At 50.5% G+C, this 16,367-nt stretch overlaps 1 protein-coding gene across 2 annotated transcripts in view; it reads left to right on the top strand.

The window, feature by feature from the left end:
- The window catches only part of TTC25 (tetratricopeptide repeat domain 25), a 36,254-nt gene extending 22,261 nt beyond the window's left edge, over window positions 1-13,993 (top strand). For both annotated transcript variants that reach the window (XM_029573758.1, XM_029573759.1), the window contains 5 exons: window positions 5,821-5,907; window positions 6,190-6,386; window positions 7,252-7,352; window positions 12,403-12,505; window positions 13,779-13,993. In XM_029573758.1, the coding sequence (XP_029429618.1) occupies window positions 5,821-5,907; window positions 6,190-6,386; window positions 7,252-7,352; window positions 12,403-12,505; window positions 13,779-13,864 (574 nt within the window). In that variant the 3' untranslated portion in view covers window positions 13,865-13,993. The remainder of the gene's footprint in view (window positions 1-5,820; window positions 5,908-6,189; window positions 6,387-7,251; window positions 7,353-12,402; window positions 12,506-13,778) is intronic.
- The last annotated feature ends 2,374 nt before the right edge of the window (window positions 13,994-16,367 follow it).

Raw genomic sequence — 16,367 nt, 5'->3', positions numbered from 1 at the left:
GAAGGAGTTTTCCAGTGCCATCCTCCCAGGGGGTAGGCAGGTCCTAGTGGGACCACCCCCCCTGGTTGCAGGCTGAGCTAGGGGTTAGATGCCCAGTAGCTCTTGGACCTGGAGTGACACAGCCTGGCTGGGGTCCCAGAGAACTTAGATTCCTCTGGTGAGGTAAAAAAAAAAGCTAAAGAAAGAGATGGTTACAAACGCTGGCAAATGACCTTTTTTATTTCTTTCAGCACGTTTGACTGTCACTTCGGAGGGTTTGAGCCATATTTTTTTCGGCTGTTTATAGCGTGCTCCTTGCCTGCCTGCCATGCTGCATGCGACGCGATGCTCTACCTGCGGGGAGCCGGCAACGCAGCTCTCCCGTGATGGTATTTGTTCGAGGTGTCTCCCCGGTGGGGAGGGCCTATCGGCGGCAACAGGGAGGACGGCGCGGGTCATCAGCTGCTTACTCGGGGGAGACGGCCGGACCCGTTCCCGCTAAGCGCGGGAACAGTGGCCATTTTGCATACCTTGCATGCCGCTGAGACGCAGGCAATTGGGGGAGGGGAGATTCCGTCTCCACTTTCTCCTCCCGATTTAAGTCCTGAGGGGCCTCAGGACTCGTTGCAGGGTCTGCAGGAGGATTTGCTGACACACCCCCCCCCCCGGGGGGGGGGACACCTCTGAAGCCTCAGGCCTCCTATACGGCGGACTTTGTGCTGTTAATGCATAAAGCTTATCTGGCCAGCCTTTCTCAGCAGGACGATCCAACCGGCCCAAGGACACATTCACAGTGTGCAGGGCCCCCTCCTCAGAAGATTCCCAGGCTGGCAGAGCCGCAAGAGGCTATTAGGATTTGTGTGCTCCAGGATCAGGGGAATCCGGGGGTCCCGGACCTGCCGGAGATCACTCTCTCGGATCTGCTGCCAGGTCCAGTCCCGGACCAGGACGGTGACCCTCACAGATATGTTCCGGTGGAGGGTGATGACCCGCGGGTGCTTCACTTGTTCCAGAGGGATGAGTTGGATCCACTGATTCCGCATGTCCTAGCCGAACTAGGGATTGCGCCTCCCCGAGAGGTCCAGGGTGATGAGACCATAGATCCTGTCCTAGCGGGCTTGTGAAGTCCAGCTAGATCTTTTCCTTTTTATCCGATGCTCCTGCAGCTGATGTTTCAAGAGTGGGATACTCTGGAAGCGGGCCTCCGTGTTGGGCGAGCAATGGACAAGTTCTATCCGTTGCCCGAGGATTCCCTGGAGCTTCTCCAAAGGTGGATGCTTCGGTGTCTGCGGTCACCAAGCGAACAACTATCCCGGTGGCAGGAGCGGCGGCTCTGAAAGATCTACAGGACCAAAAGCTCGAGCTCTATCTCAAGACAATTTTTGAGGTGTCAGCGCTCGGTGTCAGGGCGGCTGTCTGTAGCAGTCTGATGCAACGAGCGAGCCTCAGGTGGGTTCAGCAACTCCTCAGTGCTAGGGATCTTTCTCCTGAAGAAGCAGAGCACGCTGAGTGGTTGGAGGCTGCAGAGGCTTATGGCGTGAATGCTTTATACAATCTTCTCCGTACCTAGTCCCGGACTATGGTATCAGCAGTTTCGTCCAGGAGGCTTCTGTGGCTCCGGAATTGGTCGGCCGATGTTTCTTGCAAGTCTCAGCTGGGAGGACTCCCTTTCAAGGGTAAATTCCTTTTTGGAGAAGATCTGGAGCAGCTCATAAAGTCCTTGGGAGATAATAAGGGGCTTAAACTCCTGGAAGACAAGCCTAAGGGCTGCAAGAATTTCATTACCTCCCGCTCTCGTTTTCGGGGTCAGCGACACTTTTGTCAGAACAGGGCTCTGCCTTTTACACAGCGACAACTATCGGTGAGATCCCAGGCCTGGGCTCACTCCTTCCGTGGTTGCAGATCTTCCCGTGACGGGGTCACCCAAGGCTCTTCAGGGTCCAAGTCCTCCCAATGAGATAGCGCCGACCCATTCCTCCGTCCCAATTATAGGTGGTCGTCTCTCCCTGTATCACGAGGAGTGGGTCAAGATAACGTCGGACCAGTGGGTTCTAAACATCATAGAACATGGTTATGCTTTAAAGTTTACTCGGCCTCTGCTATACCTGTTTTTGGTCTCTCCCTGCGGATCCCCAGTGAAGAAACAGATATTGAAGCAAACCCTCCACCGGCTGGAAGATCTTGGGGCCATTGTTCCAGTTCCTCCAGACGAGTACAGGACCGGGAGATACTCCATCTACTTCGTAGTCCCCAAAAAGGAAGGCTCTTTCCATCCGATTCTGGACCTGGAGAAGATGAACAAAGCCCTCAAGGTGCCACGTTTTCATATGGAAACTCTGCGCTCCGTCATTGCGGCAGTGCAAGGCGGGGAGTTTTTAGCTTTGCTGAATTTAACGGAGGCATATCTGCATATCGGAATCCACAAGGATCATCAAAGGTTTCTGCGCTTCATGGTCCTCGGGAAGCATTATCAGTTTTGGGCCCTCCCATTCGGGTTGGCGACAGCTCCTCGTACCTTCACCAAGGTAATGGTGGTGGTGGCGGCAGCTCTCCGGCAGGAGGGGATACTGGTTCACCCGTATCTGGACGACTGGCTCATTTGGGTGAAGTCGGAGGACCTTTGCAGACTGTCAGTACGCAAGGTATTACATCGCCTACGCTCCCTCGGTTGGGTCATCAATCATCCCAAGAGCCATCTGCTTCTTTCCCAGGACCTGGGAGCACGATTCGATACTCGGGTTGGCAAAGACTTCCTCATGCAGGAATGGATTGTCAAGCTGACGGCTCAGGTTCAACTTCTCTTGTCACTGCCTGTACCCAGGGTTTGGGATTACTTGCAGGTTCTTGGCTCTATGGCATCCACTCTGGAATTGGTCCCCTGGGCCTTCACCTGCATGAGACCTTTACAGAGAGCTTTGCTTTCCCACTGGGATCCAATGTCAGAAGAATTCCAGGTAACTTTGCCACTCACTATTGCGACCATTGCTGCCCGACGTCTCCACTATGCCCACCTTACCTCTTTGGCGACTCCCTCTTTGCTTGATGGAAGATTGGCTGCCGCGGCATCATCTTGCCGACCTCCTCCGGCGTCCCCGGACTGGCTGGACACTGCAATCCGCCATGTTTCCCAGAAGCCTAAGGATGCGTGTGCGACGCAGCCCCGACTCAAGTACCAGCAGTGGCGCGAACCTCAGGGGCGTCCCCCTGAGATGACGTCATCCTCACCGGATACTTAAGGTCTCTGAATTCGCTAACTATTCAAATTAGCAAAGGAAAGGATTACCTAGCTTCCTTCAGGTATCGTTGCGGATGGGATTCGCTCTCCGCATACCTTGCTACTCTGCCTCCTCAAACTTTACCAGAGGTACCTGCTCCTCGGGGGCCTCACTCTCTCTCTTGTTTTTCAGGTCGCAGTCTGAAGCCGGTACTCGCTCCTCGAGGGCCCACGTTCCCGGACTTGCTACTGAATACCACTTCTGCCAGGAAGTCACCGCTGCCTACAACATCTCTCTCTCAAAGCATTCCCTGGAAACAGGTACTCACTCCTCGAGGGCCTAATTCATTTCTAGCTCCTGGGCTGCTTCTAAGAGACTATTGTGTGAGTGTTACCATCAAGGTTCTGTTCCTGAACTCTGCATACCCTGCCTACTCACTATATTCAGTTTCTCTTCAGTTCAGTTATCCAGGAACGCTGTTCCAGTATCTGAGGGACTACAGGGCGCTTCCAGCTCACTACTGCCACCTCTGGTGGTTCAATATACTGTTTAATAAAAAAACTAGTGTGTGTCTGTCTCCAAACTCTGAACCTGACCGGTGGTCCCTCTCGGGATCTTCCCCGGGGGCGAGGTCATCTGCCACCGGCCCAAGGATCCACCCACAACTGTCTCAAACACTAACACTCACAGAGCCTGCCAGGTCCAGTCTTGGTTGGTGGCTTGTCCTCGACCACTTGAAGCGGGGTGTGGACCTAGAAGTACCTCAGTGGGTGATTGTGACTATGGACGCCAGTCTTTCCAGTTGAGAGGCTGTGTGCCAATCTCAGTCAGCCCAGGGTCAGTGGTCACGGAAAGAGGCACAATGGTCCATCAATTGCCTGGAAACAAGGATGGTGCGCTTGGCGTTGCAGAGGTTTCTTCCTCTCATCCACCATTGGGCCGTGCGAGTCTTGTCAGACAATGCAACAACGGTGGCCTACATCAACCGTTAAGGCGGCACAAAGAGTCGTCCGGTAGCCTTAGAAGTGGAAAAGCTGATGGCCTGAGTGGAATGACATCTAGCCCGGTTGGTGGCCTCTCACATAGCTGGGGTCGATGACATGCAAGCAGACTTTCTAAGTCGTCAACATCTGGACCCTGGAGAGTGGGCGTTGTCCTTGGAAGTAATGACGCTCATCTCTCGTTGGTGGGGTACCCCCCACTTGGACTTGATGGCAACTCAGAGAAATGCAAAGGCACCACGCTTCTACAGTCGGAGAAGGGAACATGGGGCGGAAGGAGTAGATGCCCTGGTCCTACCTTGGCCCCACAATGGTTTCCTCCTTGGCCTCTCGTGGGCAAGATTCTGAGAAGAATAGAGACTCACCCAGGGACGGTTATCCTCGTAGCTCTGGAGTGGCCCTGGAGACCATGGTTTGCGGATCTAGTCAACCTGACTGTGGACGGTCCTCTGCATCTAAGTCATCTTCCAAACTTGCTGCGTCAGGGTCCGGTATTTTTCGATCAGGCGGATCGCTTTTGTTTAGCGGCCTGGCTTATAAAAGGAGGCAATTAAGAAAGAAAGGGTATCCTGAGGATGTCATATCCACTCTGTTACGGGCGCGGAAGACCTCTACTTCTCTTACTTATGTCTAAGTATGGAAAATTTGATTCTTGGTGTAGCGAGCAGGGGGTCCTCCCTCGTCTGGCTTTGGTACCACAGATCCTTGATTTTTTATAGAAGGGTTTCAGTAAGGGGTTATCCTTTAATTCTCTCCGGGTGCAAGTTGCAGCTTTGGGGTGTCTCTAGGACTGGAGGACTCGGACATGCGGTCAGGGATACAGAGCCTGTCACCCCTAGGACTAGAGGTCTCAGGGCATGGGTGCAGGGATACATAGTCTGTCACCTCTAGGATTGGAGGGCACAGGGGATGGGAGCAGGGATACAGAGCCTGTCACCTCTAGGACTGGAGGGCTCAGGTTGTGGGCACAGGGATGCAGAGCCTGTCACCTCTAGGACTGGAGGGCTCAGGGATAGGTACATAGGTTACTTCTACTTGATGCTTTTTATTGAACCATTATAAGAATTATCCAGAGAGGCTGTGGGACATGATCTTTGAAGAGGACAGAGATCCTTTCAGAAATACATAAGAAGAGTGGTTCCTGTGTCCTTCTGTGATGCTGAGATACACTCTCATGTCTGGAAGGATTCATGCTGAGTGTCTCAGCACAGCACTGTGATTATTAAAGCCAACCTGCCAGCAGCCACCATTGGGATTGATCAGGCTACGACTTTTCACCATTAGGTGGCCAGGGGAATCAGAGCAGGAGCTTCTGTTGCTTGCCTTGGTTTGTGCTTCGGCGGGTGTGCATGAGCAGGGAGCAGCACACAGTATATCCTTCCTATAAAGAGGCAAGAGGAGAGGGGTCTGTGTCACGCCTGACCATCCACTCTGAACTGTGGCCTGGATCAACCCGTAAATAAATACATAAATAAATGACCCCCTTCTAGGCTTTTGCTGGGAAATCTGGTAACATGGAGAGCATTGCCACATTCTACCAGATCATGGGGGGGGGGAGGCTGATTAGGGAACACCGGAGAGACTGAAAACAAGAACATAAAACGGGGAATCTCTTTCCCTGACAGTGACCTGCTGGAGGCCAAATCGCGAGCAATGGACAACATTGGCCGAGTGTACGCTAGAATTGGAGAGTTCCAGAAGGCCATCGACATGTAAGTAGACAGATATAGGCTCTGTTTTATTTAATGAAAGAAATACCACATAAGCACATTAATGGGAATGGAGAAGCAGAGTGGGGGTAGAGTTAGAATGCTGGCATGGAAGCCTCGTGGCTCTTAGATCAAAACTGTGCCAGCGTATCTCATGCATATTCATTGTGCACGTGCTGAAAACCTGTTTGAGGGTGGGGCTGGCTCTGTAAGCCGCCGAGCTAACAGCCGCTTATCTTTTTTCTGTTTCTTATTTCCGGGGGGGGGGTACGCGTTCCTGTGAAGATGGGTGGAGAAGATCCCCTTGGCGAAATCCAGCCTGGAGAAGACGTGGCTCTTCCACGAGATCGGCCGCTGCTACCTCGAGCTCCGCCAGCCAGAGGAGGCTCTGAACTACGGGGAGAAGTCGCAGGCTGCGGCGGAGGAGGCGGGCGACGTGGAGTGGCAGCTGAACGCCAGCGTGCTGGTGGCCCAGGCGGAAGGTAGAGATATCTGTGGGCGTGGCTGCTCCGAGCGAGTTCAGCTTGGCTTGGGTTACTCCAGGGCCGCTTCAGCAGGAGTGCCTGGGGGAGGTGCACCAGGGATTCAAAATTTGGAAGTGGTCTGTTAAGTAATAATAATAATACAATTCAAATTAATAGAATAAAGGGGGTGGGGTCAATTATCTATTCTTGTAGGATCTGGAAGTAAATGCAGAGGTTAATGGAAGCCGAGCTGTTAAAAATGGAGCAGACATTGTTAAATTTAATATTTTAGAAGCCAGGTAAAAATGAAGCCTTTTATTGTTTTTTTGAGGCACTGAAGGAGTGGAAAAGGAGTTGAGCGGTTTTGGTAACAGCCGCTGGTGAGTGCCGGGGTCCTGTCCTGGCTGTGGACTAGGTCCGTGCACAGGACATGCCCGGGACCCACGTATGGAGCAGCCGCTATTGTTATGGCGTGGACTGAGGAAGCCTCGTTACCGCAGGCTGAGGGGTGGAGGGAGTGAGCATGTCGCTGAGTGTGAAGGGCCCCACTCCTGCCCCTGGACCCTTGTTTCTAGGATTAAATACCACAATTTGCAAACTGAAGTGAAGTTTCAAATCCACCTGTATTTATTTCACATCGAGACAAACAAAAAGAAGAAGAATTAAGTGACCCAATTTCTGGAGGGAGAATACTAGGCCATTCTTGGTTTTGGAACGTGCACCCCAGACTGCATTATGGGACTCGTAGTCCATGGGTCAGGAGTGCAGTCCCAGAGTGGCAGGCAATCAGAAACTAGAATTGGGCCACAGGCTCCCTCTAGATATTGGATCACCTGGAAGCAATGGTCTCCTTTCTGGATTTTATTTCTTTTTCTTTTTGTAGTCAAACTTCAGGACTACCAGTCTGCCGTCACAAACTTCGAGAAAGCCCTTGAGCGAGCCAAACTCCTGCACAACAAGGCAGCCGAACAAGCCATAATGAACGTAAGTAGCATCCCGGCGACTGGATAGGAAGGGCGGGCTAGCAAAGAACACTTTCAGCTTCCTCTATGTCGTACTATTTATTTATTTATTTATTTATAACTTTTCTATACCGAAGTTCAAATAACAGAGTTAATTATCACTCCGGTTTACATTGCAACCATAAAAAACAGTGACAAAGTTGTCTTACATAGAACAGGGGGAGAGAAAAACTTGGATACAGCTTAAGCATGGGGAGTAACGTGTCAAAACTGGTAAGAACTGATAAGAGTTGGCTTTTTGGGGTAACAAGGTATTCCGAGGGAGGGTAGGAATGAGGGATTGGAAGGGGGGTTGGAAGGTGGGTGGGGAGGGTAGCGGAGAGTTACCATAGATTTAATGAAACTAATATACATATATTAAATAGCTTAGGCAGCGGAAGAAAAAGTGCTTAGGCATCTGAGCTTAGGAAGAGAAGGTCCGTGGAGGATGAGGCAAGGACGAGTGTTATGGGAAGGCTTGTCTGAATAGTAGCGTCTTAAGCCTCTTCTTGAATGTAATTGGGCATTGTTCCAGCCTAAAGTCCGGTGGGAGCAGGTTCCACTGTTTGGGGTCTGCGGTGGAAAAGGCTCTTTTACTAAAGGAGGTTTTGAATGTAGGTGTTCTAAGAGTCCCTCTTTGCGCTAGTCTCAGAGGACGGGTTGACGTATGAAGTTGCAGGGGGGTCGATAGGTCCAGCGGAGAGATATTAAGAATGGCTTTGTGGGTGATTACTAAAAGCTTGTAGAGGATTCTGAATTTGACTGGGAGCCAATGGAGCTTCTTAAGGATCGGTGTTATGTGGTGCCTTTTGTTAGACTTTGTGAGTATCCTTGCAGTTGCATTCTGAAGCAACTGGAGAGGTTTAATGGAGTTGTCTGGAAGGCCTTGAAGAAGAGCATTGCAGTAATCGATTTTTGAAAAAATGATCGCTTGTAAGACAGACCTGAAATCTTGAAAATGAAGGAGGGGTCTTAGTCTTTTTAATACTTGAAGTTTGAAGTAGCACTCCTTTATTGTGTTGTTAATGAAGCCTGTGAAGCTCAATCGAGTGTCCATGACTACCCCTAGGTTTCTGACTTTGGGAGAGATGGTTGGGAGCGTTGTAGGGGGTAGGTTGTTTAGAGAAAAGTTACCATCCTGTGTGATTAAGAGGAATTCGGTCTTGTTTGTGTTGAGAATCAGGTTAAGATTTGAAAGGAGGTTATTAATGGAGCATAGATAGGTGTTCCAATGACGCAAAGTACTGTCCAGAGAATCTATTATCGGCAGGAGGATTTGGACGTCGTCTGCATACACGTAATGTGTTAATTGGAGCTCGGAGAGGAGTTTATATATATACTATAAAATGATTTCTCATTTGACTGCAAATCTCTTAACTGAAAAATAGAATTGGAATTAGAAGTTCCCTCAGTGACAAAGGCCGCTTTAAATATAACAAGGCAAAGAGCTTTTTCTGTCGCAGGCCCCAGTCTGTGGACTGCCTTGCCAGACTCCTTAAGATTAATTTCTAATCGAAAAGAGTTTAAGAAAGCACTAAAAACACACTTATTTAAGGAAGCATTCGGGAACATAGAAACTACCAATTAACAACCAAATTGTCATGAAGCCAGTTCATCTTAACCATTATCAAGAACTGAATGATGTCCCTATCATCTTTAGTTTTTCGTTTTTTTTTCTTTCTTTTGGTTTTGTAATGTAGCAGCCAATTACTTACTATCTCAAGTTCACCCAAATTTTACGTTATTGATCATGTTATTAACTGTATTTTTATTCAAACTTTGTTTATTTATTTTATTATGCTTATTTTATTTTATTTTATGCTATTCTATTTTTATTTCTATTTTTATTCTATTATTATAAGTGAGTTTTGATTATAATTATGTTGTTGTAAACCGCTTTGGTCAATTTTTACATTGGTAAAACGGTATATAAATAAGCTAAATAGATGTCTGCAGGGTACTGTCACTTGGGAGCTGACTGACATCACACCCAGCTGTACCCAGACATTGACCAGGACCATCCTAGCTGTGTCCTGGCACCACCCTGGAGTCCCCAGCTGCACGCAGGCGATGCCAGGGCCAACTACTTGCATCCAGTGACCTCCCAGCTGCTCCAAGCACCATTCAGCGCCCTCCAACTGTGTCCAGGTGCCCCTAGCTCTATCCAGGTACCATCCAGTACCCCTCAGCTGTGCCCAAGCATTGCTCATGATCTCCCTAGCTGCACGCACACACCACCCAACTCCTCCCTCAACTACTCCCACCCAGGAGTTCTCCAAGCTGCTTCTGTACAAATCCTGGACTCCTTTTTGCAAAATAAAATGTACTTATGCCATTTTTTTTAATTCAATACCCGTGGTTCACCTAAAGACTCCCCCAGCCCTCCGCAGCTTTGCTGTACTTGGCCGCCTGGACTCCTGGGAAGCGCAGGGCTGGAGATCTCTTGGGCAGCCTTTTCTAGGTTTCATGCAGGCAGCAGTGCCTGGAGCAGACAGGCGGCTGATTTGGGCTGGCTTTCCCACTGCTTACTGCTTATTCCCGACTGATGCTCAGTCTTCTGGAACACGTTAGGCCCTGCTAGATTGGGGGTCTAACTGGTAAATTGTTCTAGGCAGAAGAGAGAGAGATCAGCAGAATGTACGTGTTGAATTTCTTTTGTCTTTTCTATGGGTCTTGACTAGATGGTAAGCTCTATGGGACAGGGACTTTCTTGTCTCTATCAGTACAACGCTCCATACTTCCCGTAGCATTACAAAAATGATTAGAAGAGATATTTAGATATTACACTGAAACCAACGTACAGTTGCAAAAAAACCCTCACAACCGTGTAGCAGCTGCTTTCTTGTAAGGAGTCAGTCAGTCCTGGGGCAAAGCACATTTCGACTTTAATGACACTCCCTCAGGCTGTTTCACTGTGGGCTGCCTTTTCCAGGAGCCCTGACCTTTCTCAAAAAGGAGAGAGGGAAATCTGTCTTCGGCTCTAGCAAGGCCAAGGCTGCCTTTACTGATGGTGCTGTGGCTAGAGCAGTGGATCTCAACAGGTCTGTCGGGAAGTCCCGAGAGTTGGGTCGCAGAGCCAGCAGAGGACTGATCTTTCCTCGTTAGTCTGGGCAGGAGTTGGCTGACTGCTCTTGCTTCCTTCTCTTCCTGGCCTTTGGGAGGTTGTTCCCTTCTCCTTCACCCAGATCAGAGCGCTAAATCACCAACTCATGTTCATATGGGCCCGGCAGGACACCAACTTTATCTTCCTCTGGCTGGCCTGACAGTGAGGCTGCTGATGCTCTCTTCATCCCATGGGGCCTGGATGTGAAAGCAGGAGCGTAAAGGAGAAATGTGTGTGCTCTATAGATCTGCTGCTTCCTCATCTTCCTCTCCTCAATGCTTCTTGCCCTCATCTGCTGCTGATAAAGAGGGAGGAAGACTCTGGATTGGTCTTTTCAGCTGGCAGGGAGCCTGGAGGAGGGGAACATGTACTGGGCAGGAAGGTGTGGGAAGATAGGGAGTCAGGAGTCTGCTGGATAGGAAGGGGTGGGGGAAAGGAGATTGGGGTTGCTGGGTAGGGAGAGGTGGAGGAGGGAGTGGTTATGGGCTGCTGAGTTAGGGGAGAGGGGAGCAGGGGATGTCGAGCAGGAAGGGGTAGGAAAGAGGTGGTCAGAGGTATTCTGGGTAGGGAAGGGCAGAAAGTTGAACAGGGGAGAGAGGGAGCACGGGGAAGAAGATGTGGGTTGGGGGTGTTGAATGTTGGACAGGGATGTGAGCATGTGAAGGGATGAGAAGTGAGGGCTGATGGGGGCATGGAGGGAAGTAACTGGGTACAAGGGCCATACTATGTCAGTTTTGTGAATATGCATTTCTTCTCTCTTTGAACTTTGCTTTAGTGTAGGAGGAAATATATTTTGTTTCTAGTCTCCAGTTTTGCACTGCATGCAGACGGTGGTCTTGGGGTTTCAATTCCAGGTTTTGTTTCCACATTTGTAACTTGGGGTTTTTTATTCTATATTTGATGAAGACAGCTCTGTCTGTGCTCTGTGTGTATGTGACTGAGATGAGGTACTTTACTAGAGGTTTGTATCAGCCTTATTGGTTGTATTTTCTCAATATTATATTGCACTGGTGGTGAACTGCTGCCTTTTCATGGGTAGGGCTATTGCTGTTTCATTTCTTGGAGTTAGTGCTGCTGCTGTATGGCAGGTTTGATAGACGTATACTGAGTGGGGTTTCTTTGTATTATTTTACAATGCACCTGGTAGTAGAAGGAGTTTGTGGTGCTATTAAGATGGTACCAGAATCAGAAATCTTTTTTGTATGGGGAGTTATACAGGGAAATGTTTTAGTTCTGCTCTGCACCCATTGTTAGGAAGTAGGGGACTCCTGTGGGTACAGAGCATTTGTTTATAATTAGTCCCAGGATGGTCTCATAGTCAGTGTGTCATGCAGGTAAGCATAATCACTCAGGTGCGTCCTGATAGAAGAAAGGTTGAGAGGCACTGGGCTAGAGGATGATACTGCAACCCGGTCTCGAGCCAGGGAGGAAGAAGAGATGGAAGCAGAGCTGATCCTCCTCTGCCTTACAGGCCCCATCTGCTGGGAGCACAGCCAGGCACTGTTCTCTCAGCTCAGCTGCTGTGTAAGGCACGGCATCAGGAATGAAGCTGCTTGGGCCTCATCTACTGTCACATTTTCTGTTCCTCTGAGGTTCTGGTAGGCCCGGATCTGTGCCCCCCCCCCTCCCCCGACAGCAGGTCCATGCACGACAGGGATCTGCAGCTTGGTCCCCTCCCCCAGAGCTGCTGGGAAGTAAGAAATACAGAATTCCTGGAAACTTTTCTTTTGCTCCCTTCTCCATGATTTCCAATTTGAGAGAGGCATCGGGTGAGACGTCTCTGGGTCCCTGACTTCTTTGCAGGGGAACAAGGGCCTGGTATTGAAAACCTGGATAAAAATATAGCAGCGCAATACTAACTAGCCACTGACGTGGATCCGTGGCAGAGGGGCACTGGAGGTCTCACTCTCTGGTCTTTCTTCCATTTCAGGCCCTAGAAGACGCTAACAGAGGTATCATCCAGCAGCTGAAGACAGACCGCGAACAGACCTTGTACGATGAGAGCGAGCCAGATGCAGAGGAAGAAGACAATGGTAAGAACTCCCTGAGGAGCACATGGATGGGCATGGGATCGGGCGAGTCTTACCCGAAAACCCGGCCCATCACTTACACTCTATCTAGATGGGGGGGAAAGGAGAGCCAAGGGCAGAGCTGTGGCAAATACAGTGTGAACCACTGAATACAAGGCAGCTGCCGGCACCTGACTCCCAGGGACCAGGGGAGAAACTGAACCACCAGTTCATGGATGCACTGGAGGGGTAGAGCCAGGACTGGTTCAGTCTACGTGGTGACCAGACTGGAGTTTAAGATTTTTGCACCCAAAAGCAGGGCTGGAAAGCTGGGTGGGGAAGCAGAGTCCAGGATGCCAGGGCAGCTCTCCTCTGAAGTAGAGACTGGCCCTGAAGCAAGCAGGAACAGGTTCCTCTTCTGCCAAGGTGTTTGACACCTTTAAAATCTGGTGCCGACCCTCTCGCTCCTCTCCCCATGTGGTGAAAACCTTAAAGTCATCACCCAAGGTCTGAACAGAGACAGTGGCTTCATGACTCACTGCAACTCTCTATGAACTTGTTATCCGATCATTCTGTCTTTTCACGCTTACCTCAGTTGTCAGTAGGCTATACTATAATGCTATTATCACGCTCTCCTAGGGATGTGCATTCGTCTAGGATGAATTAGGCAATTTCAAAGAAATTGCCTAATTCATCCTGGTTTGGGGAGCCCGAAACCCGAACGAGGTTTTCCCGAAATTTCAGGAAAAATTCGTTTTCGGGGTTAGTGCGCGTAAAAATGTTAGCGTGCACTAACGAGGAGTTAGCCCGCACTAATCCGAAATTCGGGTCCTCCCGAATGTAAAAGGCCCGAACCGCGGGAAATACGAAATTTCCTGTGGCGGGCTTCGCATATCTCTGCTCTCTCTCCACCTCGTGTCCTGCCTAATCCAATACCTTCTCTCCAGTTCTGTGTATCTTCTCCCCATCTCCTGCCCATCACTTCGTGAATCTGATGATGTGGGCTTTGTCCTGGAAAGCTCCCGCTTTAATAAATGAGTCGGTCTGTAAGGTGCCACCCGACTCCTGTCACTCTTCTCTCCCCAGCAGCCAAGCAAACCTGGAGCAAGGTCTTGGGGGGGGGGGGTAGAGGAGCTGTCACCCAGCGCCGTGCCCGCCTGGCGCACACCACCCGCTTTGCTTCTCGGCTCTCTGCAGCCTGTGAGGCGCTTGGCACACAGGCTTGGCGAGCTTGGGCTTCTTGTGCAGGGACCGTTGTTTGCCGCTTCGTCTGAGACGTGTTTTGTTGATCTTGCAGCTGAAGAAGAGCAGGGCGAGCAAAGCTTCCTGACACCCGAGTCACCTGAGGAGGCGCAGGAGCCCGACGAGAACAATGAAGATTAGCCCACGTTACTGGCCCCCTGGCCCAGCTTTGCACTGAACACATCTTTAGAGTTAGGATTTGCTGTGTACGCGCTGGTTTACTAGGAAACTCGGCGATATTTCTATTAAACCTCCCACAAAGCCCTTGCAGTCAGCAGCTTTACTTGACGCCACGCCTTCTGGCCATGCACCCGTGCTCCAGTTCCTCGCCCTGGGACCCTCTTCCCAAGTAGATACCACAAAGGACGGCGAAGCCCTGCGCGAGCTCTTTGCTCTTCCCTGGCAGGTGTCCGTCACCTAATGCAGATGTGCAGCATCTGGGGGTGGTGGGGGGGATCGTAGAACATTAACAAACGCCAAGCCGAACCCTGGCAGTGTCACTAGAGAAGGGAACAAGCCCTTCACACAGACGGCGGGCCACAAGGATATGCGGATTTGGTAAGGAAGGCCTTGCCCCCATCACTCAAGAGCCAGAACGGCAGCAAAATGTTTTGTTTGGGACTTAGGGTACTGGAGGTGGTGGGCTGGGGGTGGTATCAGGTACCCCTGTACAATCATGCTGCTAAAAGTCTGGGGACCTTGTCTCTTTCCTCCTTGAATTATATTAATAGCACCTCACAGATGCTATTTGATTTTGATCCCCAAAAAATTCAGGACTGATCCTGCCTTCCCAGTACGGAGTGGTCAGCCACGCACCCTACTGCCATCCCTGGTCCTCACTGCCCTCCCCGCTGGCATGGGAGGAGAGGCTGAACGGCTCCTTCATCTGTCCACCGCAATAAACCCTGATATTTATCCAAAGAAAAAGAGTCTTCATTTTTAAAGTCCGTTTTCTCTCATTGCTGTTGTTCCCTGTACGTACCCGGATCAGTCCAGACGCCCGGGTTTATGCATCCCTGCCACTAGATGGAGACAGAGGACGTTTTACTGACACTGCTTCATAAACCTCAGTGCCACCTGCAGTTCCTCAGTATTTCTTTGTCTCCAGCAGATGGCAGAGGGTGCGAAACCTGCAGTTCTCCAGTTTTTGGATGATTTTTTTTCTTTTGAGCCTTCCTCCCGGGGGATTTTAATTTTTTTTTCCTGGAAGGAATCCTTTTGGGTCCTACCCCGTCCGGTTGAGGTGTAGGCTTTGGTTTGTGTTCATATCCCTGTCTCTGCTTTCAGGAGGCAACGAAGATGATGGTGATCGATTTCAAGTTCAAGCACATTAGAAGCCTGCCTACCCCAAGAGTACAAACCCTGCAAGAGCTCTCTCCTCCCCCTCCGATCCCCGGCATACAAACCCTGCAAGAGCTCTCTCCTCCCCCTCTAACCCCCGGCATACAAACCCTGCAAGAGCTCTCTCCTCCCCCTCCGATCCCCGGCATACAAACCCTGGCATACAAACCCTGCAAGAGCTCTCTCCTCCCCCTCTAACCCCCGGCATACAAACCCTGCAAGAGCTCTCTCCTCCCCCTCTAACCCCCGGCATACAAACCCTGCAAGAGCTCTCTCCTCCCCCTCCAACCCCCGGCATACAAACCCTGCAAGAGCTCTCTCCTCCCCCTCTAACCCCCGGCATACAAACCCTGCAAGAGCTCTCTCCTCCCCCTCCAACCCCCGGCATACAAACCCTGCAAGAGCTCTCTCCTCCCCCTCCAACCCCCGGCATACAAACCCTGCAAGAGCTCTCTCCTCCCCTTCTAACCCCCGGCATACAAACCCTGCAAGAGCTCTCTCCTCCCCCTCCAACCCCCAGCATACAAACCCTGCAAGAGCTCTCTCCTCCCCCTCTAACCCCCCCCGGCATACAAACCCTGCAAGAGCTCTCTCCTCCTCCAACCCCCGGCATACAAACCCTGCAAAAGCTCTCTCCTCCCCCTCCAACCCCTGGCATACAAACCCTGCAAGAGCTCTCTCCTCCCTTCCGAGAACAAACTCACATGAGCTCCTCTCTACCCTCCAATCCCAGGACACAAATCCTGCGAGAGCTCTTTCTTCCTAATTAGTACAAATCCATACAAGCTCCTCTCTCTCCTTCCAACCCCAGCATACAAATCCTGCAAGAGTTCCCTCCTCCTTGGGAGTACAAACCCCTATGTGCACCTCCCCCCCATGGAAATCCTGCACGACCACTCCCTTTAAAACTTGCACAATATTGCTGGCAATGTTAAGTGTAAGAGTGGGAGGGGGCTGCAGGCTTTCTCCCAGCCCCCTGCTGCCGCTCCCCCTCTCTCTGGATCTTAGGAAAATTTTACATGTGTAACATTTATTTATTTATTTATTTATTTAGAATATTTCTAGACTGCTTATCAACAATACTAAGCAGTTTCCAATTTTACATTCCCTGTACTTACCTGGATCTGTCCAGACTCCTGAGTTGTGCCTCCCCTCCAGAAGATGGAGACACAGAAGTTTTTGACTGACCCTGCCCTATACCTCGAGGTGCCACCTACAGTCCATCAGCAGATGGTGGAGGTACAAAATCCTACAGTCTGTGACAGATAGACAGTTACAAAAAACAAACTTTGAATTATAGAAA

Source organism: Rhinatrema bivittatum, chromosome 12 (assembly GCF_901001135.1).
Source record: "Rhinatrema bivittatum chromosome 12, aRhiBiv1.1, whole genome shotgun sequence".
In the NCBI taxonomy this organism is placed as follows: Eukaryota; Metazoa; Chordata; class Amphibia; order Gymnophiona; family Rhinatrematidae; genus Rhinatrema; species Rhinatrema bivittatum.
The sequence above is the reverse complement of the archived record's forward strand: the minus strand, read 5'-3'. Positions and strand labels throughout refer to the sequence as shown.